General features: G+C 35.3%; 6 protein-coding genes across 7 annotated transcripts; 2 read left to right on the plus strand and 4 right to left on the minus strand.

The window, feature by feature from the left end:
- Nucleotides 1-218: 218 nt before the first annotated feature.
- Nucleotides 219-2,655, minus strand: LOC106451574. Its single transcript, XM_013893525.3, has one exon. The coding sequence runs from the start codon at nucleotides 2,354-2,356 to the stop codon at nucleotides 380-382; it is 1,977 nt and encodes a 658-aa protein (XP_013748979.3). The 5' UTR covers nucleotides 2,357-2,655; the 3' UTR covers nucleotides 219-379.
- A 2,402-nt stretch (nucleotides 2,656-5,057) lies between these two features.
- LOC111208203 (chaperone protein dnaJ 11, chloroplastic) lies at nucleotides 5,058-5,901 on the minus strand. The gene has a single exon (XM_022707065.2). The coding sequence runs from the start codon at nucleotides 5,808-5,810 to the stop codon at nucleotides 5,325-5,327; it is 486 nt and encodes a 161-aa protein (XP_022562786.2). The 5' UTR covers nucleotides 5,811-5,901; the 3' UTR covers nucleotides 5,058-5,324.
- Nucleotides 5,902-8,210: 2,309 nt separating this feature from the next.
- On the plus strand, nucleotides 8,211-9,916 carry LOC111208251 (transcription factor bHLH11). 2 transcript variants are annotated; one of them, XM_048763400.1, is made up of 6 exons: nucleotides 8,252-8,389; nucleotides 8,493-8,780; nucleotides 8,857-8,975; nucleotides 9,064-9,191; nucleotides 9,285-9,596; nucleotides 9,693-9,916. In XM_048763400.1, the coding sequence occupies exons 2-6, from the start codon at nucleotides 8,701-8,703 to the stop codon at nucleotides 9,789-9,791; spliced, it is 738 nt and encodes a 245-aa protein (XP_048619357.1). In that variant the 5' UTR covers nucleotides 8,252-8,389; nucleotides 8,493-8,700; the 3' UTR covers nucleotides 9,792-9,916. The 2 variants fall into 2 exon arrangements, with proteins under 2 accessions (XP_022562912.1, XP_048619357.1); XM_022707191.2 differs by having other exon boundaries at nucleotides 8,211-8,780.
- A 112-nt stretch (nucleotides 9,917-10,028) lies between these two features.
- On the minus strand, nucleotides 10,029-18,083 carry LOC125590182 (calcium-dependent protein kinase 18-like). The gene is made up of 4 exons (XM_048763401.1): nucleotides 10,849-18,083; nucleotides 10,704-10,766; nucleotides 10,461-10,634; nucleotides 10,029-10,391 (listed from the first exon to the last, which is right to left on the minus strand). The coding sequence occupies exons 1-4, from the start codon at nucleotides 10,855-10,857 to the stop codon at nucleotides 10,227-10,229; spliced, it is 411 nt and encodes a 136-aa protein (XP_048619358.1). The 5' UTR covers nucleotides 10,858-18,083; the 3' UTR covers nucleotides 10,029-10,226.
- Nucleotides 10,990-12,766, minus strand: LOC111207398 (calcium-dependent protein kinase 18-like). Its single transcript, XM_048764375.1, has 7 exons — nucleotides 12,428-12,766; nucleotides 12,147-12,277; nucleotides 11,832-11,943; nucleotides 11,665-11,743; nucleotides 11,419-11,588; nucleotides 11,220-11,346; nucleotides 10,990-11,150 (listed from the first exon to the last, which is right to left on the minus strand). The coding sequence occupies exons 1-7, from the start codon at nucleotides 12,764-12,766 to the stop codon at nucleotides 10,990-10,992; spliced, it is 1,119 nt and encodes a 372-aa protein (XP_048620332.1).
- A 31-nt stretch (nucleotides 18,084-18,114) lies between the features above and the next one.
- LOC111207505 (auxin-responsive protein SAUR50-like) lies at nucleotides 18,115-18,901 on the plus strand. The gene has a single exon (XM_022705631.1). The coding sequence runs from the start codon at nucleotides 18,197-18,199 to the stop codon at nucleotides 18,494-18,496; it is 300 nt and encodes a 99-aa protein (XP_022561352.1). The 5' UTR covers nucleotides 18,115-18,196; the 3' UTR covers nucleotides 18,497-18,901.
- Nucleotides 18,902-23,060: the final 4,159 nt, after the last annotated feature.

The raw sequence follows: 23,060 nt of genomic DNA on the forward strand, positions 1-23,060 counted from the left end.
TTAGAGCCTAAAACCTTGGTCGACAATTGGACAAAAGAGTTTAATTATGTTTGCAAAATATATTATTTTGATATAAAAATATAAAGAGTACTAATAATGTTGGAAAAAAAAAATACTGGTAAGTTGACATTTACAAAAAAAATTTGGTGAAATAACAAACTCTTAATCAGATGCAAAATGTTGCCTTCTCAATGCCAAGCCAAAAAAAAAAGATTGAATACTGGAAAGTGTTATATTAAAACTTTTGATAGTAGTGGATGTAGTTTTCTTTTCCAAAAACAGTCATGTACAAGAATATCATTTGAATAAAATGTGAAAAATTATATTTTCTATTGCGATCCAGAAACGAAGCTTCTTCGTTCAATCATGAATCGATCAATCATACATGAAAGCCTCTGGCTCCTCGAGACTGATAAAGCTCAAGTCTACTCTTAGCTTCATACAACAAATGTTCCATGTCTTCTTCCTCTATCACATTCGCTTGCTTCGACGCCCTCTCCAACACCGTCAGCACTTCGTCTTTAGCCAGCTGCTCGCTGTCAGGCACGTTCATCGCCACGTAGCTCAGCAAAACCAACGCCGGAATCTGAGCTCCGTTCTCCCCGAAGTACGCTAACTGCACGAGAAGCTTCGATCCTCCGGCGTCGATGATGGTCCTCGAATGCTCCTTCCGTAAGAAGTTATCCTCCGTCGTGAACTTCCCTAGCGCAACTGCCACCTCCGCCGCTAGCTCCGGCTCTCCGTCGTCGAGGAGTTTCACCAGAGGGACGATCATATGCGTCTCCGCGGACTTGAACGTGCGAGCTAAGTTTCCTATTGACCTAACGCAGGGGATGAGCAAGTCCGATCCCGCGTCTGCGTTTTCAACGATGCGGAACAGCTGGTCAACGACCGCTTTGCACGCGGGGGAAGTGCGTCTGAACGCGGATCTTCTCAGATCGGCGTTTTCCTCCGCCACGGCGGTGATCTCCATTATCGCCATGGCCGTGTTGTACTTCGTCTCCTCGTCTCCGTGCTTGAGCAGAACCGCGAAGCAGAGCAAGGCTCGCGACTCGGTGATGACTCGGCAGATCGTCGCGTTTCCCACCGCGAGCTTCCACAGCGCCCTCGCCGCCATCGCTTTCATGTAGGCCTTCGTCGCCGGATCCTCGAGCTCCCTCCCCCTCGTCACCGACGCGTTTCGCGACTGATGATGCGCCGCGCTGAACGGCTTGCTGATTCCGCTGTAGCTCTTCTCCGGCGGCTTCCCCGGCGACGGCGGCGGCGGTTTCTCGTCGTCGCCGGTAACTGATTTAACCGACTTCATCGCCATCGTGGTCTTGATGATGCTATGCATCTGATTCGGCAATGGATGCATCTCGTTATCTTCCTCCTCGTGCAGCGCGGGGAGATTCTCTTTACTACTAGTACTAGTTTTGCTGGCCATCACGACGGCGTGATGCATCGACGTGGCTCTACCCGCGACGACCATGTATTTGCTGTGCTCTTGAACCGTCTCAAACGCTAAATGGCTCACGAGAAGGCGGATAACGTTATTTTGAGCGAACAGCTCTTGACACTTGGCGTGGTTACCGTCTACAAGCTCAGAAACGGCCCAAGCTACAACGGCTTGTACCCTCATGGAACCTTCTTTTAAAATATTCGCAAGCACTGAACAAACACCAGCTTGTATCATCTGCTCCACGCTCTCCGGGTCTCGGCCCAATAGCCCAATCGTCCTCGCCGCGTTTTCTTGGCCGTCGATTTTTCCTTCTTTCACAAGCTTCAGCAAAGGGTTGACTCCACCTTCTTCAACTATCAGTTTCACGTATCTAGGGTTGTCTTTCGCTAAGGATGCTAAGGACGCGGCGGCGTCGGCTTTATCATCCGGCGAACCGGTCATCAGAACCGCGATTTGCTCCCAGATCAAACACAAGATCGGTTCGTTGGCTGCTATGGGGGGAAGGCCTAAGTAACCGACCCCTTCGTCGTCGTCGTTACCGGCGGGAGTCGAGACGCGGAGGAGCCACGAGACGTCGCCGACGGAGTTTTCCAGCTGAGAGATCATTTTCCGGAATGCCGCGGCGGGGATGATGTTGAAGAGGCGCATTATGTAGCCGTCGTCGCGGCATCTCTGGACCATGGTCAATGCCTTCTGGAGAACGTTTTCGGTGTCGTCGATGATACGGCGCGTGGGGCGCTCGTAGAGGTCGGAGCTCGCACGCGCTGCTTGGCGGAGGAGAGCGGCGAGCTTCTCGGTTTTGGACTTGATCTCGGCGCATTCTTGCTTGTTGATTGTGGCTTCGTCTCCGGCTTTGACCACTTGGTCTGCGAGTTGAATCGGTCGTGTCAGAATCTGCTTGGCTAGATCATCCATCGATTAGCTACTCAAAGCTGGTGTGGTGGATCAATGTAAATTAGGAACGGTGTTGATCTTGATTTTTTAAAGATAATGAAGAAAGATTATAAAGCTTTTTGTTTTTGGGGGTTTGGTTTGGTTTGGTCTTTGGAACACGGTTTCGTCATTTCTAATGTATTTCTTACAGAACACGTCGGTCTTCGCCGGCTTTCGTTGTCGGAGTAAATTACTCTTGTCAGTTTACCAAGTCGTCGTAGGCTTTTCTGTCAGTCATATATATTAATATACTTTTTTCTGGAATCATATCCGATTTTCTAATGCAGAATAATAACATATTCTAAGGTGGCAAAGAAAACATAGGCATGTTGAATGAATACAAAAGCAATTCGATTTTAATTATTGGATTGTGATTTGCCCAATTTTAGTAGTTTTAATGATAGAAAATTCAAATGATTTACGAAAGCTTTTGAAAAGTTTAGTGAAAATTTATTATATTGTTAAAGATGTGACTGGATAAGTTATATTGGGCCCCGAGAGACATTGCATTTATTGGTTAAGGCTAGCTGGGGTTTTCTACAACTCTCACTGGCTACATCGAATGTCACTTACTACCAACCATATTTATTTCTGGGACATGTTACATAATTATATTTTTGAGGTTCTAAAAAGGATAATTACAGAATAACCTGTTGAATTTTTTTGTATGCCTTCATACATTCTGTAGTTATAGGCTTCTAGTTATTGACAAGAAAAACTTCATTTATCCATCAAACTTGTTTTTATTCTGAGAGAGAGAACCAAACTTGTTTTCTAGAATATATATATTCTAAGGCTGCATTTGAGATTTATGAAACTTAAACAGTTAATGAATAATTTATAATATATACTATCCAAATAAGGGCTAAATGATTCATACATATAAACCACTAAAACTTAGAGATATTTTTTTTGTCAAAGTAAAATTTTAGAGATGATAAGCAAATGTTACTTCACCACACTTCGTTAAGAATATTGTTCTCATCACTTATATCAAGTAGTATTACAAATATAAAAAATACGTGAATCTATAATGATTTTATCTCGTGTTATTTGTATACATATGCATGCAAATAACGAGGAAAACGAACATTTGATATTTGTCCCAAATGATAAAAAGTAAGACCTAACTTAATAACTGAAACATATCTTATTCAAGAAATGAGCGTGTTCTGCTCGGCTTTTCCTCCTTCGTTTTATGTTTAATCATAAAAAGTGATCATATTAGTTCAATAAAATGTTTTTTTTCCTCCTAAACAAAGACATCGTGGTCACAGTGAATCTATTTGTACATATAACACACTGGAGCACGTCTTTCAGTTAAACATCGAAAACATCTATACATAAAAGACGCTGAATCAAATACTATCAAACAGAAGACAGTAACAAACATAAGAGAAAGAAGAGCCAGAAGTTTGGGGGTTCTTTTTTTATTCGGCTTATATGCTTGGAGAAAGAAAGAAATGACACTATCATTAGCTTCTAGAATGATATTAGTATATGGATTTTAAAATACATTCAAGTATGCAATACTATGTATTAAGTCCCGACAAATTAAGACAAAATACTGCAATAATTTATAGCAGGAGCAGATCTAACCACTTGGCAACATGAGGTTTTTATGTTTTATAAAGAGGCAACATGAGTTACTTTTCCAGTTTCCACAATCTCGTGGGCCCGTACTTTTGTCGCCTCTAGACCCCAATAAACCTAAAGATTAGTATTTACTAAACAAAGTCATGCAAATAATTTTCAACTAAACTAAAGTATGCATTGCCTTTTATCATGTCCCTATAGTGCACCCAAGTTCCATCTCACCATGCATGTGTTATTGTCTAGGGTTCAATCTTATTCTTCTTCTTGCAATAGTAGTTCAAGAGATTACAGTTTGACCATATCAGCCGAATAATTATGACAAAACTATATTATATATCTCATCTACGTTTCCCAATTTTGATTTCAGATTTCAATTGATATTACACAGCACAGAACACCGAATAGAAGATATCAATATCATTCTAGTGATATTAAACATTATATTGATTTTAAAATGATAAAAGAGGGACCCAAATACCATATATATAATGTATTTAGACTATAATGACGACAGACACATCTATGCACATACTATTCTTTCGATAAAACCAGTTTAGCCTCCACATTTATCGACTCTAAATATCATTTTAGTGCTGAATCTCTCAACTTAGACCATCTCCCATAGTGCTCTATAATTTCTACTAAAATAGAATAACTCTAATATAGAATTGGTTTTAATCCAATGGTTGTTACTCCATTTTACTGAGAATCATAGAGGAAATTATACAGCATCATTGGAAATGCTCTTAGGCCTAACTCTGCTTTCATTGGCCATGTTCACGTGTTCTGAAATACCAGGTACTTTGTGGGACAAAATATATAATGACTTATTGATGTGTTCTACCTATCGTCGAGATTCCTGATTTCCATCCAGAGAACAGAGACCAACCCAAGTTCATAGAGTAACACAAAACACACGAAAACTTAATATGAACCTTGACAATTGGTAGAAAATGAAACTGCTCCAAGCATATTCGTATCAGTTAGATTTGTTTTTCTTTTGGTTACTTGAGACATTATGCACTGAAAATAGGTATATTGGAACCATAAGTAAAGATCAGCTCTAGGCTCTAGATGATCAAAGTAATTACTAACAGAATTTATTTTGTTTTCATTAATAAGTACTTGCAGGATTCACAAGGTAAAAAAAGACACACGTAGATCCTTCGTAACACGAAACAAACGGCGCTGATCGCCCTCGCGGGGAGGGAGGAAGCGTACGTTTATCTTTTGGCGTATGTTAGCACACTTACTACTATTACATCGTTAAACCGAGCTTTATCGCTTCCTATATACAAACCGTGTTTTATTAATTCGAATTAACTCGAGCTAACTCGATCACCGAGTCAACTCGCTACCAGCACTGATCGGTTTCCCAGTTCCGTCCCACGTAACTGCCCATCCCGGAGGTGCTGACGGTCAACGGACGGCTCCGCCGGAGCATCCTCCGATCGTACACAGAGCGTTTCTCAGGATCAGAGAGCGTACAGTACGCCGCGTGGATCTTCATGAACTCATCCGCCGAAGAGTTGCTCCGATCGGTTCCCGCCGCCACGTCGGGGTGGCAGATCCTAGCCAATCTCCGGTAAGCCGATTTGATATCCTGCCCCGTCGCGCCGCGAGGAACCTCCAGAATCTCGTAGAGCGAAGCGGTCGCCGGCGTCGTTCGCCGCGGGATCTGGTGCAGCCTCGGCGGATCCTCCGTGCAGGTGTAGGAGCAAGAGGCGGAGACGAGAGGCGGCGGGAGGCGAGGTGAGCGAGACGGCGGAGATATGGGGGAGAGAGGCGGAGACGTGGAGAGGAATGGATGAGTGAAGGAAGTTGGAGAGGAAGAAAGCATCTTTGCTATGAAACGGTGTCGTTCGGGAGATCTTCTCTGCGTTTTGAGTTGTTGTCTTCTTGTTCGAGAGAGGGAAAGGAAGAGAGACTGAAGAAGAGGAAGTAATTGAGTGGTTTATTTATAGGGGGGAGAGGCGATTAGTCGTTAATTGCGTGATCAAGTCCTTATTAGTTTTTATTTTTTAATTACATACGACAAAAATGTTAAAAGACGGGTCGGATTAATTAGAGTATAATCGGGTCGGATCCTGTGGTGCTGACTGCTGAGTCAGATAAAGAAGCTTATCCTGTATGAATTATTGCAGTAGAGATAAGAATGTACGCAAGATTTTATTCATAGTGGCAAATTGTGTTGTGGCTGTAATTGTCATATTAAAAAATTACCTAAAAATTAACTTTTAAAACAAAAATAGTCCAGTAACTAATTTAACTTTTAAAACAAAAATCTAATTTAATTACATGTAGATGTTTTTTTTTAATTTTTGATGGAAATTCAAAATTTGATATTTTTCTTCTTCTTATTTTCATTATTGTGGATTGTGGTACTTGTATGAAGAAAGCAGTTTCGAGCATTCATTGTTTGTAGGATACTGAGAAGACAGGAATATATTTTTCAGAAGATATATAAAAGTCTCTATGTATTTTACGATTGCTTCCCACCATGCAAACATATTAAACATTTATGTGACATTTCTTTTTTTTTTCCTTGTATAAATCTCGAATATAATTCGTGGAGAAAATGTTTTCTTATCTCACAGAACTTTAATGATATCGACAACTGTTTCTTTAATACAGTTAAATACTAATATTTTCAAATTTATTTTTTTAGACAGAGATTATTGGTTGTCTCAATCAAGGAAAATTCTAAATATTCGTAGAAGAAAAGTCGTCTGAGTTATTTTATTTCCATTCTGTGTATTTGGAGGAGATTATTCAAAAGAGCTGAAATCAAGAATGATTAAGTTTTGAAAATTTGATTGTTTTTTACCAATACAAGCTACCCTATTTGCATGGTAACTTTTGAATGAGCAAGCTTTTTTCACGTGGAAGTTTCAGTAAACCCATCAGTGAGAAATTATTTACACCTAGTAACGAAGTTATCCAATATAGTGTTTTAAAATTACTAACTTCACAAGATTAAGTTGCGTAGTCAAGGCCATTACGTTTATATGTGTCATAAACGGGACCAACTTATGAAAAGAGCTCTTGCCCGTTGCAGTTTGATTCGACTCTTCCTTAATTAGTCCATATGCAAGTCGATCACGTCGAGACTAATGGACCATATATTATTCGGTTTATGATTGTGACTGAGTGATTCTTTTTTAAGCAAACTATTGTAATCATATATAGTCTACATTTCTTCTCCAACCACGTATTTTGCTTATCTTGGATACCCAAACAAACAAAAATTGCAATAGCTTTCTATCTAAATACAATTGCTGTGTTTAGTACGTGCCGGTCGATTCAGTTGTTTTTATATAAATAATTCTCTAAATCTAGTGTATCATACTGATTTAATCTTAGTTTTTTAAAAAGACAATTTTCTCAGATAGTCATTTTTAAGTTTTTGTCACAGAAATAGTGTCCAAAAGAGAAAATGACCGAAATCAATTTTTTTTTATTTTGAAAATTTAAATATTTATTTTTTATTTTTTAAAATTTGAAACATTATCCCCAAAACTCAATCTTTTAACTCTAAACCCTAATTTTAGATTAGGTAACCCTATAATCTAAACTTATAACTACTTATAAATGAGCGCTATTTTACCCTATAAATTTGTATTAGTTAACCCTATAAGTTTGTATTTTGACCCTATAATAATATTTATCATGGTCATTTTCTTCATTGATGAGACTATTTTTGTGACAAAAACTTAAAAATAGTTATCATAAGGAATTTTTCTTTTTAAAATCACCTAAGGAAAATTTATCCGAGACTTTTGACACATTCAAAAGCCAAGTAACATAAAGTTTTACTTTGTATAAAAATTGAATAAAACAATTGCAAGTGATGTCCAAGATTGACGCCACCAATTCGTGGGTGACACATTCCCTTCCATAAGCATTTTTAGCTTTCTCGTCATCGTCCATTAAAAAAACATATAACAAATACTTAATTACATTATACATACATACGTTTACGCGTAGACGTATCCCATGTGAATTATAACATACCTTACAATTACATTTCTGCAACTTGTAATTTGTAACATTAGTATATTACCATATAAATATTTAACTGCGTTTACGAAGCTAAAAGCTAATCATACCAAAAGAATCAATACATTAGTATAAAATGAGGACAAGAGGGATAAAGTGATAGAGACAGGAACGTGGAAAGAAGCCAAATCCAGGAACGTTGCACATTGGTTAAGACTCAAGAGATGGATAACATTAACTACACACGCCACACGGACATCGTTTAGTCTCTACTCTCTACAGTGTACCTGAGCTTAGTAGATTAAATCTCTCGTTCGTGACTACTAAATTAGTTTATTTAAACATTCACATGAATCTCATCAACATGTTTGATATCATAACCCGTTTTAGAATTTTAAGTCCTTGGCAGAGACCAGAGAGGTATGCTGTTTTGCTTTAGGTTCTGTATTCTTTGCCACTCCATTAAAGCTGCATCGTGCATTATACACGTGGAATTTAGTAGACTGTTACTGGACCTAAGCAGATCACATCTCTTCAAATGGTGGCGTGTGGGGAGCACAAGTTATTGATATGCCTCGTCGGCGTCCACCACCATGCATTATCACAGCGGTTTTTTATATACTAACGAAGAAGAAGAAGAAGAAGAAGAAACCAACTTACTTTTGATATCTTAACGCATTACTACTCTCTATATCCTTTTTAGTTTCAGGAAGAGAGTTTATTACTTTGCAATGGAGCAAACCAAGAAGCTCAAAACTTCTTCTGAGTTCTCCTTATCTGATGAATCCTCAGCTTCTTCTTCTTCAATCAGGTTTTGAGGCCTGAAAATGTATACTTTCAAGTTTTTTTCGTTGTTTCATTTGTTTTTTAATTTTCTTCTTCTTCAGGCCTGAGAAAATGGTGGAAGTGAAGAAGGAGCCAGTTTCTTCCCTTAAGAAGGCAGACCGAGAGAGGATCCGTAGAGATAAGCTCAATGAACAGTTTCTTGAGCTCGGAAATGCACTTGGTATATATTTATATCAACAAGAAGAACAGAATTTTTTCCAATTTTATTAAATTTTTCTCCTAAACTGAGACTAATGGTTTGCTTGCAGATCCCAATAGGCCTAAGAGTGACAAAGCTTCAATTCTCATTGACACAATACAAACCCTGAAAGATTTAATGACTCAAGTTGATAGACTAAAGGCTGAGCATGTCACACTTTCTCAAGAGTCTCGTGAGGTACTGATGACTGATTGTTTTAACTTCTCCAATGCTCTTATTATTGTTAGTTTCTACTTGGTTTCATCATCTTCCACTTTGTTTTGAACGCAGCTAATTCAAGAGAAGAGCGAGCTAAGAGAGGAGAAAACATCTCTTAAATCCGACATTGATATTCTTAATGCTCAATATCAACATAAAGTCAGAACCATGGTCCCATGGATTCCACATTACACTTATCCTGTCCCTCTAGTTGCAATAACTCAGGGTCCAGTCTCCACTCTGCCTTTTCCACTCTATGCCACTCAAAATCCTGCACCTTTACCTAGCCCATGCTCTACCTTTATGCCATATTCAGCCGAACAAAAAGATGATGCTGGTTTAGAGCTTGAGCTTAAAATCCATGCCTCTTCTTCAGATCAAGAGGTGAGTGGTTTCTTCAGTAGTTTTGACTAATAAGCTCTTTCTGTGCTGTGAACATTGTATATAGTTCAGGGACTGACATAAGTTGCTTCCATGCAGGATGTTTCTGGTAAAGAGAAGAAAGGAAACTCGGCAATCACTGCAAGCTCATCTAATAGTTACTCATCATCTCAAGCTGTTTCAGATAGTGTATTGTAAATAACATTTTCAAGTCATAAACTCTGTAATTCCCAGCCAAGTAAAATTCTGTGAACTATGTGTAGACTGTAGTCATGTATTTTAAAATCACAAGCAAATAAAAAAATAACAAAATCAACTGCTCAGATCGGTTCCTAGTTCCTAAACAAGAATGAGAGCTACAATCTTTTAGTATAGAAACCATTTACTTGTCTCTTTGCAACGCAACTATGTTATAGTAAGACACCAAGAATGTTGTAACATTCCCAAACCTTAAGACCATATGGGTGATCTTCAGTATCCAATATTCAAATCACATATAGCCTATATACAATTTTCTTGATTTGATAGAAAAAGAAAAAGAAAAACAGATGGTGACTACTATAAACAATGTTTTCTGTATATGAGAGGCAATAAAATATTCATGTTTCTATTTGTTTGTAAGTGTTAAGTAATTTACATCTTTCTAGAAAGCTGGTAACCAGGAGGGCTTTTGACAGTTCTTGGCTTGAGGCTTGCAGATCTCAAGAGTCTGCGAAACTCATGGATGCTGATCCTCCCATCTTCATCGACGTCAGCCTCTTCAAGAAGTGGTTCTATGGAGCCTTTCAAACCCGTTTGCTACAAGAGCAAAAAATTAATAAAACAATAATGAAAAATTGAGGGGAATATAAGAAGTATGAGACTGACCAATCTTAGTTCCTCTGGTGTTATAAACCCATCTCTGTCTACGTCAAACTTTTCAAATGCTGCTCTTGACCTCTGCTCCCACTTGGCAGAGTCATGCTCCTCTAGTTGGTTCACATGCAAAGTAGCAACCACAAACTCAGTGAAGTCCACCAACCCATCAGTGTTGCTATCTATCTGCAAAGACAGATGGATGTTTGAATAATACAAAAAAAAAGTGGAGGCGGTGAGTGACCATTAACTTACTGCTTGAAGAATCTCAGCTACTCTTGCATCCTTAAGCTTCCAAGGAAGATCTTTCGCAAGAGCCTGTGAAAAAATGATCAATGAATTTATGCAGTTGTGCACTTGAATCGTTGACTTGCGATGCAAGTTTTGTTTTCTTTCTTACCTGCCTCATCTCCTCAAGGCTAATGGAACCGTTCTTGTCAATGTCAATGGCATCAAACTGGTCTCTGAGATCATCCAGCTCATCCTCATCGATTGTCGTCGCTAGAGCCTTTTAAAAACACGCCTCAGTTAAAGTAAAAACTCATATGAATATGAAACACAATCTCTGTTGTGTCTTCTTGATTACCTTCAGAGCAATCTGCTTAAGGCGGCTGAACTTCACAAACTGACGCATGTTTTCAAGAACAGATATGTCTATTGGAATCTCCGAAGCCTCGCCTCCTTCTCTCACCCATGAGTGTGCTGCAAAACCACAACCACAAGATCAGTAAATATAACCAAAAACATTAATGGCTATGAAGAATCACATACATAGTGCTTGAGCTGCTGTTAACCGTGCTCTCGGCTCCTTTACTAACAACTTCTTCACGAAATCTTTGGCTCCATCGCTTATGGTTGGCCACGGGGTTGTTTCGAAGTCAGGTTTCTTTCTCATGACCTGTTGTTTTCAAGTCAAGTATAAACACCTCCATGAACATACGTATCATAGATTGGTTAGTGACTACTACACCTCACTGAATATCCCGTTTTGTGTCTTATCCCAGAAGGGTCTTCTTCCGCAGAGAAGAATGTAAGTGATGACACCTATACTCCAGACATCTGATTCAGGTCCTGACCTACGTTTCAACACTTCAGGTGCAACGTAATACGCACTTCCTACTATGTCCTTGAACTTCATTCCTGCCATATTTTTCATAAAGCCCGTCTCCATAACATATCATCATTTTGAGAAGAGACAAAGAGTTGAAACACTTACCTGGTTTTATGAAATCTGACAAACCGAAATCTGTAGCCTTAAGAGAAGAATCTTCTCCTGTCGATTTGAACAGAAAGTTCTGTGGAAGGACAAAACTCTTGTTAGATGAGGAAGATTCTTTTACCATGAATCTACAACTTTGAGGCATCAGATCAAACCATACCTACCTCTGGCTTCATATCACGGTGAACCAGACCGCGTAAATGACACTCAGCTGCAACTTTCAACATTTGTCTCACCACAACCGCTGCATCTTTCTCGGTGTAACGGCTATCTTTCCTGGTAATACACATAAATTAACTTGATAATAATCTACCGAAAGTCTAAGCATTCTTCTTAACTATTATTACTCGTACTTTGATAATATTCGATCTAGCAATTCACCACCTTCACATAACCTAAAAATCCATGGGTTGGTTTCAGATTCTTGTAACACAAGAAAGAAAATGATGATTAAAGAGAGAGAATAACTTGTGTCTTACTCCATCACTATATACACATAGCTTTTGTCTTCAAACACATTGTGAAACCTAACCACATTCTCATGCCCACCTAAAGCTTGTAGTATCTTAACCTCTCGCTTCACATCTTCGATTTCAATCGGTTGAGTCATCTGCCACCAAATTACACAAACCATATTGGCTCCAAGAAATTTAATTAAAAAATCTTGAAAATAGAGCGTACTTGGACGCTAAGCATCAAATAATTTAAGTTTGGACTTTTAGGTTTCCAAATAGATATGTGAATCCAAAAATATTTTTACCTTGGCCTTGTCTATTCTCTTGACCGCGACACGATCACCGTTGTTGTTGTCGGTGGCAGCGTAAGTAAAACCAAACTGGCCGTGTCCTAGCAATTTCCCGATGGTGTATCTATTATCGAAATCCCTCGCGTATCCAAAATCGATGCGCTTACCAAACGGGTTCCCTCCTACGTGCCTCCATTGGATTTTGTTGTTCTTCGTCTTCTTCTTGTTTTTATTACAAACCTTCTCTCTCCCCTTCGCCTGAGGTTGCGGTTTAGGTATATCTCTTGGCGGATTAGGGTTCGGGTGATTGGTTCCATGTCCGGTGGTCTTAGGTGAAGAGAAACAGAGACCCATGACGCTATTAAAGCCTCGGTTTCGGGTCTCTAATGGAGGATAAGTTGACAGAAATGCCAGATTGAGAATGAGCGAGATAAAGACATGGAAGGAAGAAGGGTTGACTCAAACGCTTACATTTGTTACAAGTTTTCTATCTTTGTTACCTGGTAGACACTTTTTAGAAACAAAAGAAACAGAAACTGTGACAGCAAATTTCGTAGATAAAAATCTATATAGCTTGCGGAACAAGAAACCGAACCTTAATTTTGACAACCATTAGAACTAATTATCTTCTTCCATTCGCATTTCATTCGGGATGTTGTTAAAAGAATCATAATATATTTTACCATTAAAGATTGGCTAATCATTTACAAACCTAACCACTTCAAACTCAAATTCTGTAAGTTTAGGAAAAGAAAAAATCTAAATTCTATCACCTGAAGCGGTGACTAACTTAGCCTTGTAACTACGCACCTCATATCATACCTACCTTACAAAATCAACTCTTTTGTAATATTCTCTAAAGGTTTGTCTGTATTATATTTGTTCTATACATGTAACTGTCGAAGGTATAAAAATATGAGTAATCAGTTTTCAAAGCATATAATCTCAATTCAGTTTAAGATAACAAAATTCAACTTTTCAGATATTTTACATTTATGTTTAGTATTTAAAATAGAGAAATTCGACTTTTTGTTTTTTTTTTAACGCTGATTAATTATGATATTACAATTATAAGAAATATTACATAGACGATCCAAGAACCGACAATACTATCTGCCTTATAAGGATATACGCCTAATTGCAGAACCGTCTTACGAAGATCACGCCTGACCGAGTTTACTTGCACCATGTTGAAGATCCCTTGTAAGTCATTTCTCTGTAGCCTGCATTATTATTTGATAAATCGCTAAAACTGGATCTGCTGGTGTAAAAGCATTAATGAACTCTTAGTTAAACAATTGGACTAAGGGAGCTTCCACTGACTTTTTTAGTTTATTTTCACAAAATAGTACTCAATGAAGAAAATGACCAAAATAAATTTTATTAAAAGGTAAAAATATATTTTTACTCTAGGGTTAACTAATTTATACTTAGTGTTTAGAGTTAAAGGGTGGAGTTTTGGGATAGAATTTCAAAATTTTAAAAATAAAAAATAAATTTTAAAAAGTTTAAGACAAACATGCTATTTTGGTCTTTTCTTTCCCAAAAATTATTTTTGTGACAAAAACTTAAAAATAACTATTTAAGAAAATCGTCGTTTAGAATATCACGTTTAAACCACATTAATTTGTCATGCAACCTAAATACATATATACAATCAAATTAGTCTCATACAATCAAACTGTGTGGTTAGTGAGGCTCCAGATATATATCCACGTTGATGTCTTCTACTGTCTGGGCACTGAACCCAACTATAAGACTCATTCAACAACAAATAATAGATATGTTCATTGCCGTTAACACGTATCTAAATTTATCCATATAGGTAATTTGTGTTGGTTAAGTCAAGAGTAGAAAAGTGGGTTGATGAATCGGACGTGGCGTAAGGAAGAACGTGAGGGATCATGTATACATATAAGTTATAACCACAACAGACACGCCAATTCAGGCACGCCAATTCAGGACAGCTAAGTGTTGTCCCATTATTCCACCTGACTAATTCTCTCACTGTCTCCTGCTCCTTTGTCCCTACACACACTCTTATTTTTGTTTTCTTTCTTTCTTTCTTGATAGGTTAAATTCTATAAATACGACAAAATCACATCTTCTACATTTGGGGTTTAGTTTTTACTTTACTTCTCTATTCTCTTTTCACAAATAGTGTCACTTTTAACGTTTTTCATATAAGATACAAATTCAATTTTATCTCTCCCCTGTTTAATGTTTCAGTTGAAGCCAAACTCGTAAACCTATTTTCCAATTTGTCGACAGAAAGATCGTCTTTCATATTTATTTCTATTTGTCGTTGTTTCTTGAAATATCTTTTTTTGTAACTTTCTTGAAATATCTTACAAAATCTTTGAAACAAAACAAATCAAATCGTTTTTAAAAAACTTGAAAATTGAAAGCAAATTTGAAGAAACTAAATAATGTATATAAAATAACGTCTTCCGTTGTAATATTTGAACCGATCAATGATTAATCAGACTTATTTCACATTTCTCCAAGTTTTTTCATTTGTTCATCTGATTTTCCATACAATAGTATATTTATTTGTCGAATGAGGAGATGTACCGCATGTACATATATATACACATATATGCTTTTTTTTTGAACACCACATATATATGCTATATTTCAAAATTTGAACTAACATGTTTAAAGAGTTCATATTTTTAAATCCTAAACCCAAATGTTAGGATATTTTGATTGAAGGTATTGTGTCCGTTTGAATAAACAGAAAAAAAATATTGGCTACTTCTTAATTAATCATATGGTCATACGTACCCTCAGATCAGATGTTACAGAAGTTGTCTTGGTTACTTATCACGCATTTAGATGTTCTAGTTGATGTTTCTACGACAAGCTTAGCTTGTGCTTCTCTAAAATAAATGTTCTACAGATGCAAACAAATAACTTTTTAGAAAGTTCACCTGATTTTTTTAAGTCACTGATGACAAAATAGTGTAGATGCTGCCAATATATGAGTCCTTTTCAATCACTTTTTAATTTATACACGATACTGGGGTTACTACCACGGAAAGTTTGCAATTAACTAGACTGGAATATTCACAAAGCCAAAGATGAAAAATGTTTGATGATACTGATTGATTCATCACATTTAAATGAACAGAGAAAGCTGGAAAAAAAATGCTGCACAGAAAAGGAAAAGAAGTACGTGGAACTTACATGGATTTGATACTATCAATTAAACAAACAAAAAATTAGACTCCATCCCAAGTATTTGTTTTCATTTTCAAACTTTCACATGGGGGATATTTATTATATTTCTTAGCTATATCTTTATATTTTTCATACGCTTATTTATTATATACATAAAATGTGAATCTATTATTAAAAACGTTTTATAGCATTCAAGAAAACCTAACTAACAAAAACTACTGAACCAAGCCGGATTTTAACCAAACCTACCATAAATCATAAAACAATATAAGGTGGTTTTCCGAATGGGACTAAAATTTGGGATGACCGACATTTCAGATTACAATTCAGATCGTCACCCGGGATAACTGTCATATAAACCATGCTATACCCTCAAACAAAATTTGTTCTCAATTTAAACCAAGAAAAATATAGAACCACCGAACTACAATCATTTTTCTGTAAATTTTTTTTTTTTTTTTTGATAAAATCATTTTTCTGTAAATTAAGTGTTGATAATTCTAGTTGTAAAAAAGTCATGTGATATCGCTGTAATTTATTCGTTTTCAATCTGCAGTTGTGACAAAACGAATATATAATATGTTCTTTGATTTATATGTATATATAGTAGTTGTAATGAAATTGGAAGTTTCAGTAGAGACAAATCTGATGAAGAGTGTATATGAAGGGGAAGAGAAAACGGGCAATACTTGTATTGTTTTGTAGAGTTATGTCTAGATAAAGACACAAAAGGGAGACAATGTAGGGAAATGCTATATCAGGTCCCTACAAGAGTTTCAATTTTATTTTGTATGAATTCTTTCACATTATATATATACACATATATATATATATATATATATATATACATATATTTGTTTTTTTTCCCCTATTTCCATTATGGACTTGTCTCTAAATTTGCTCTTATTTCCTACATACCGCGTGATATTTGCTTTCAAAATACCATTACAAAATGAAAACATTTTTAATTATGCTTTTCTTTGTAGGAAGTTTATAGAGAACTAGTTCTGAGTTCAATTCTCTATTGATGCTATATTAATCTCGGACTATTAGGTTTATATGTGTCATCCAGAATGTGCTTGTCAAGAATAACTAACCTTGTAAGTAGTTAGATTTTCAGTGATTGATAATCATTTATTCTTATATATTTATATTTATGCGATTTTTTGTAGGTTGACGGTTTGTGATTTGCATTAATATTATTGATCATCAAGGTAGAGTTTTCTGCATGAATTAGTTGTCATTATGTACATAATTCATATAACCTAGCCACAAATCTACTAAAAAGTCAAAGGTAAACCTAATTAAAAAATCTTTTTTTTTTGTCAACAAACCTAGAAAAATTATTTTAAAAGATAATTATGTATATAGAATACTTTTCTTCTTAAGTTAGAACCCTTGTTCTAAAAATCGGCCGTGGAGACGTTTAATCGGCCGATTACACGTGATTCGGTTAGGCACCGTGGCGAAATGGGCCACTTCGGTTGCATTACGCGGTGAGCCGAGTAACGAGCGTGGACTGTGTAGATTTATAAAATTCGGCCGCGTAATGGACAAAATTGCTTGGTTAGAAATCGGTTATTCAACAGTGAATCTTCGTTTCATTGATAGTTAACGGACGCTGACAAAGCATTTTTGGTGAGAGGACTGGCCTGAAACAAAAGCTTTTTTCTTTGCCCGTGATTCGGTTTATGTGTATTTAACATAAGAACAAGATTCAGTCAAAATAAAATCACTAAAAAATACAGAAGAAGAAGAAGAAGGTAACTCTGGTCATAAAGTTATTGTTGAAGCGTGTGGTGTCAGTAGCTAGGTAACACGTGACAATTGTTTCATGTAAATTTGCATATTGATCCCTATAAAGTATTTATTGTTAGTATTTGACCCCATTATTTTCATTATGGAAGTGTTCCAACAACTTTTTTTCTCCTATAAGTGATTTGTTTTTATATTTTGTAGTACTAGATTTGAATTGTAAATAATATAATTGTATTGTTGTGAAAAAAATTGGTATGTATTTACAAATATATAATTTCAGTACCAAGAATATTTTGTATTATACATATAAATAAGGTATTATACATATAAAAGTATAAAAATTCCTCACCGCGTACTCCCCGATTTTTTTTCCGATTTTCTAATAAATCGCTAGGCCCTAGTGTGCCGCACGCGTAGCGCCTAGCGAGTTTCCGAACAAGGGTTAGAACACTCAACTATCAAGAGACTATCTCACGATTTAAACAAATAAAATAATATGAAAGGATGAAACAGAAGAGAACATGGTTTTCATTTCAGAACGTTGAAAACCTGGTGAAAACCTCAAATGCATTTACTAAATGGTTTGGTTATTTTTTTTAAAATCATAGTGTTATAAAACTTAAATATTATTATTTTTCTTTAAGAAACTCCTACGGTTTATACACGATAAAGTTGCTGCTAATAAACTCTTCCAATTTCTCTCTCATTGCGCCCTTATATACCCCTCCATTCTCTCTACCACCTTCACATCCACACCCTTTCTTCAAACGTACCAAACTCTCTCTCTCTCTCTCTCTCTCTCTCTCTCTCTCTAGCCAAATTAGGTTTCAGTGAGCTCAAATCATGGTGACAAAGAAGTCGAACAAAGTGTCAGCGTGTCAAGCAGCATCTCTAAAGAAAATATTAAAGAGATACTCAATTCTTGGAAAGAAGAACCAAGGTAACGACGTGCCAAAAGGTCACTTCCCGGTCTACGTTGGTCAACACCGGAGTCGCTACGTGGTGCCAATCTCATGGCTAGCTCATCCTGAGTTTCAGTCACTCCTCCAACTAGCTGAGGAAGAGTTTGGGTTCGAGCACGACATGGGTCTTACTATCCCTTGTGATGAAGTTGTCTTTCAATCACTCATCTCCATGTTCTGATAGAACTCGATCAAGAGAGAGACTAATTTAGCTCAATTGGGAATCTCTCAAGGTTATGATCTCTTTTAAGGTTCTTAAGGGACGTTTGATCACATTGCCACCTTCTAGACTCGGAAGATCGAAACATTAAACTTAATATTAAGAAAATAAAGAAACAGTATATAAATAATATGATTTAGTTCTTTTCTTTGCTAAGAAGACGGAAGCATATGGCGGCCTGCGGGGATCGCGTCAAGCATCGACTCAAGATTTGTGGCTATAGTGATGTATATATATCCGTTTTTAAATCAATCACTCTCTTAGGATTCTTATTTCTTTTCTTTTTTTTCTATATGTGATATCGGGTTCTTGTCTATTTATTCTGAATATTTTGAACATGAGTCTGGGTGAATGAGTTTTCCTTAAGCAGCGTGTATTGTTGACCGTTGGTTTTCGAGAGGAATAGCTAGTTTATTTGTATCAAGTTTGAATCAACAAATTAGTATGTTAATTTTCCATTCGTCCTACAAAATTTGAACTTTAGGTTACAAAAGAAATACTGATTAGAAAGATAGTCGTAAACGTTTTGACTGCGAGTTTTTTTCTGTATGCAAACATAAGAAAACCCGGTTGTTTTTTTATTGTTTCTGCAAGTTATATGTGAAACATTAAATGCTAAATTCACGATAAAGGGTGAAACCTGGTTCCATCCCAACTAGCCACCCGAACTGCTTTAAATGGTAAGAATACATGGCTATTGCGGGTCTCGTGGGATTAGTCGGTTGACGATCCCACAGTATCAAAAAAAAAATCACAAACAGAAGTAAAGGCATCTTGATTTTCACTCTTTCCTGCTGATGACTCAGACAACTTTTTCCATGGTCTATCAACCATTATTTTCTAAACATCAACGATTTATACCATTTAATTTGTGGTTCCCAAACGTAATGCTCCACAACTCAATATCTGAGAAGCCATAAGATTGTAAGTAGGCCATGATCACAAATCGAAAGATCAACAAACTTTTTGTTCTAATCCATGCATGATTTTCCTCCAAAATTAAGGGAAAAGGGGATCTTCTAATGATTTGTTTTTTAGTTTCAATGTATGAGCTGAGCTGTAAAATTGAAGTATGCGGTTCGGTTTATATACAGCTTTGATTTGGTTTTGGTTTTAAATTTGGTTTTGTTTGGTTATGTTCGTGTCTTCTTGATCTGTTCATTGCTTTTAAATTGTTTTCATGATTAATCATATGTTCCCTTTGTCTCGTTTTGTTTTTAGTTCCAGTCATAAAACTCACAACTTTGTAAACTGTAAGCCGCCTTCAAGATTTGTCAACACGTATAACTGTATAAACAGTGGCAGAGCCAGAAATATTTTTGACTGGAGTCATAATATATAAATTTAATATGTATATATTATTATTACAGAAATATACTTTTTTTTACAATAATTTTCAAGAAAATACACCAAAATTTTTTTTCTCCAATTTTAGTGTGGGTCACCTGACCCCACACTCCCCTCTCTGCCTCCGCCCCTGCGTATAAGCATTATTAGGCAGTAGAATCGAGAATCATACATTTTTAAATTATGCGTTTATCATTCGGGTTAATATATATATCAAGATATATAATGTATAGACTTTTTGTATTGTAGGTAAATTCTGTCAAGATCGTCTGTCGACGTATATGTGAGTTATTAATAATGTTGGAACTATGAAATTTCATTAATTTAAAGAGTTATTAACTTACAAAAAAAATTATTTTGTAGATTTCTCTATTTTTAGTTTTTTTTTTATAAAATAAGAAAATAGTTAATTTTTATCGTATGTATATTAATCAAGTTTTAGAAATTTCAACTTTTATCTTGTTTTTGTTATACTGTTAGGTGTATACGAAATATGTTTCATAGAATTTAAATACATTTTAGATATAATTTCACTAAATATTATCAAAATATATTGAAATGTTAAGAAAAATAGAGATGAACTGCATTAATTATAAATATAAAACAAATAATAAAACGTTTTATTTGTACTTATGTAAACTTTATTATATAAAATTATTAATTTATGATTTTAATGGGGCTATATATTTACATAAAATTTCTAAAAAATATATATTATCTTATTATTTTATCGATTTATATCATATTTTGAATCGGTCTAACTCGGAATCGAATTTTTTAATTAATTTATAGAGTATTAATTTATAGAGATTCTACTGTATAATAGAATCATTACTTGAGAGAGACCGTATATTTTTCATACATATTTTTGTTTGCTAAATGATATATACAATATCTCACAAAATATCCACTAGACTACTATTGTTCGCTTGATGGTGATTAGTTTGATTAGTATATGGATAGATCATAATACTCTATTGGAATGATACTTTTCATATATGTAATGATTAGTATATGTGTAGTAACATTAATTAATCATTAATATACATATCCAATTTTCTATTTCTAACAAAAAAATTCCATTTCCCTCATCATATATGTGTATTTAATATTGTCTGTTAAATTAATGATTTTATCCTACAAATTTTGTTGAAACAAGTCGACAGTGTGTGTGTTTGAAAATGGGTTTGGAGAGATTGGGTTGTTGTTTGAAAGGCAGAACATATAAGCCACAAGTTTTACAAAAAAAAAAAAAAACATATAAGCCACAATGTCTCGCCTATATTGACTCTTATCTTCCTCTTCTATATTTCTTTGTTTCTATATATATATAAAATATGAATTTTGAGATTTGATCCAATGTGCACAAAAAGAAGAGACTTGGTCGCACACATAGTTATCATATATTAATTACAGTTTTAAATTAGACTACCAAACAAATAGAAATAAAATTTAATATCATACTCAGAAGAGCTCAAAAACAGATAAATGTCTATTTTTCAACACAAAGAATTTTGAAATAATTAAAAGGAAGAAAAAAGCATTTGTCGGCGCACTCTCAAGTTTTTGAGATTATACACTGTCTGCTTGACATTGATGAACATTATATCTGGCTGATCTGTTTTCTGACTCTTTTTCAAACTTTTTTTTGGGTACTAATGTTATGAACCTTTTTTCAAACTTGTTGCTTAAGATTTTTAAGAAGACCATTTGGATGCTTTCATTATTGTTTTTATGCTGCATGGACCTCACGTTACTATTTTTGTTTTGTCTAAAATATCACACATAGAAAATATAAACCAATACTCTTCTAAAAAACCTGTTTTATTTCTCTGGTAGAGAAATCTTAGTGATTCTCACATTCAAATTTAAACCATACAATTAAAAATATATCTAAAGAAAAACTGCTGAAATTCTAAACCATTTGATGTTGATATTTACACTATTCATGAGGTTGTTAGCATTAATAATTACATTTTATAGTTTCATTTTATCGGCAGAATGTCTTAATTTTACTAAAATTCCAAGTCTGTCCTGATCAACTTTCAACTCTCAAGTACATCATACAACCAAAAGAACTCTTCAGTTTTCAGTAAATTCAGTTTGAGGTTTCGAATGGTAAAATTAGTTCAAGCAGATCATGCAGTTCAAGCAGATCATGCAGATCAAGCGGGACAAGTGCAGATCAAGCGGATCATGCAGGAGAGAAGCAGATCAAACCGATCAAATAATTTATTATAACTTATGAATGAAAAAATCAGTTCAAAACTATAGATCATATATTAAAATAATAAAACTTACACCAAGATATCTAAACAAATATCTTAGATGTTATAGGATCGGCCGAAATGCCTGTAAATGTTTTATAAGATTTTTATACTTCTTTTATTTTCTTTTTAGGTGATCAAGATTTTCTTGAGAGAACCGGTAGATTACACTAATATCGAACTTTTGGTTAAATTTACCATGGGGGAATCTCTCTACCAGTGGGTGTAAGATATTTGAAACAGTAATTAGTCATGAAAATTATTTGATCGTACAACTCAATAAATACATGTTCTCGGTTAAGATTTCATTTAAAATTGTCTTCTCTCAATAGATTTACAAAATTTCAATCATTTACCTATATATTAACTATTTTAAAACATAAAAAAAAAATATTAACTACTTACCCTTGTTGATATTTATGTAGGAATATTTATATCTTCTTTCTTTGAAAATGTTGTGTTTTGTCGGCGATTGAACGTCATGCTTATAATTTTAAAACAAGACAAACAATATTAGTGTAAACTATATAGTTTGAGCTAATCATTGTACATTATTTATAAAATCAGATAAATATATTTTAAAGTTAAGTATTTGTAACAAAATTATTTATTATCAAAAAGAAAAAAGAAAGAAGATCAACACCACCAAATGTTAGCGGATGAAATCTGCATTCAGATCTTCTGTTTTTTCCACAAAAAGACAAAAATATTGAACTACATGCGGATCTCACGCTTAAACTGTTTTTGTGAACAGAAAAACGTGAATGGTGAATGTATTGCGGGAGAACTGCAACTTGTCCTGCCCTCTGAGTTTTTACTTTTTAACAGGTCTTGTTTTTGTGTAGAGCAAGTAACAAGACAAAGATTGATCTTCACTAAAACTGTTCTCTTCTCACATACATACTCAAAAC

This window comes from Brassica napus, chromosome C7, assembly GCF_020379485.1.
Source record: "Brassica napus cultivar Da-Ae chromosome C7, Da-Ae, whole genome shotgun sequence".
Taxonomy (NCBI): domain Eukaryota; kingdom Viridiplantae; phylum Streptophyta; class Magnoliopsida; order Brassicales; family Brassicaceae; genus Brassica; species Brassica napus.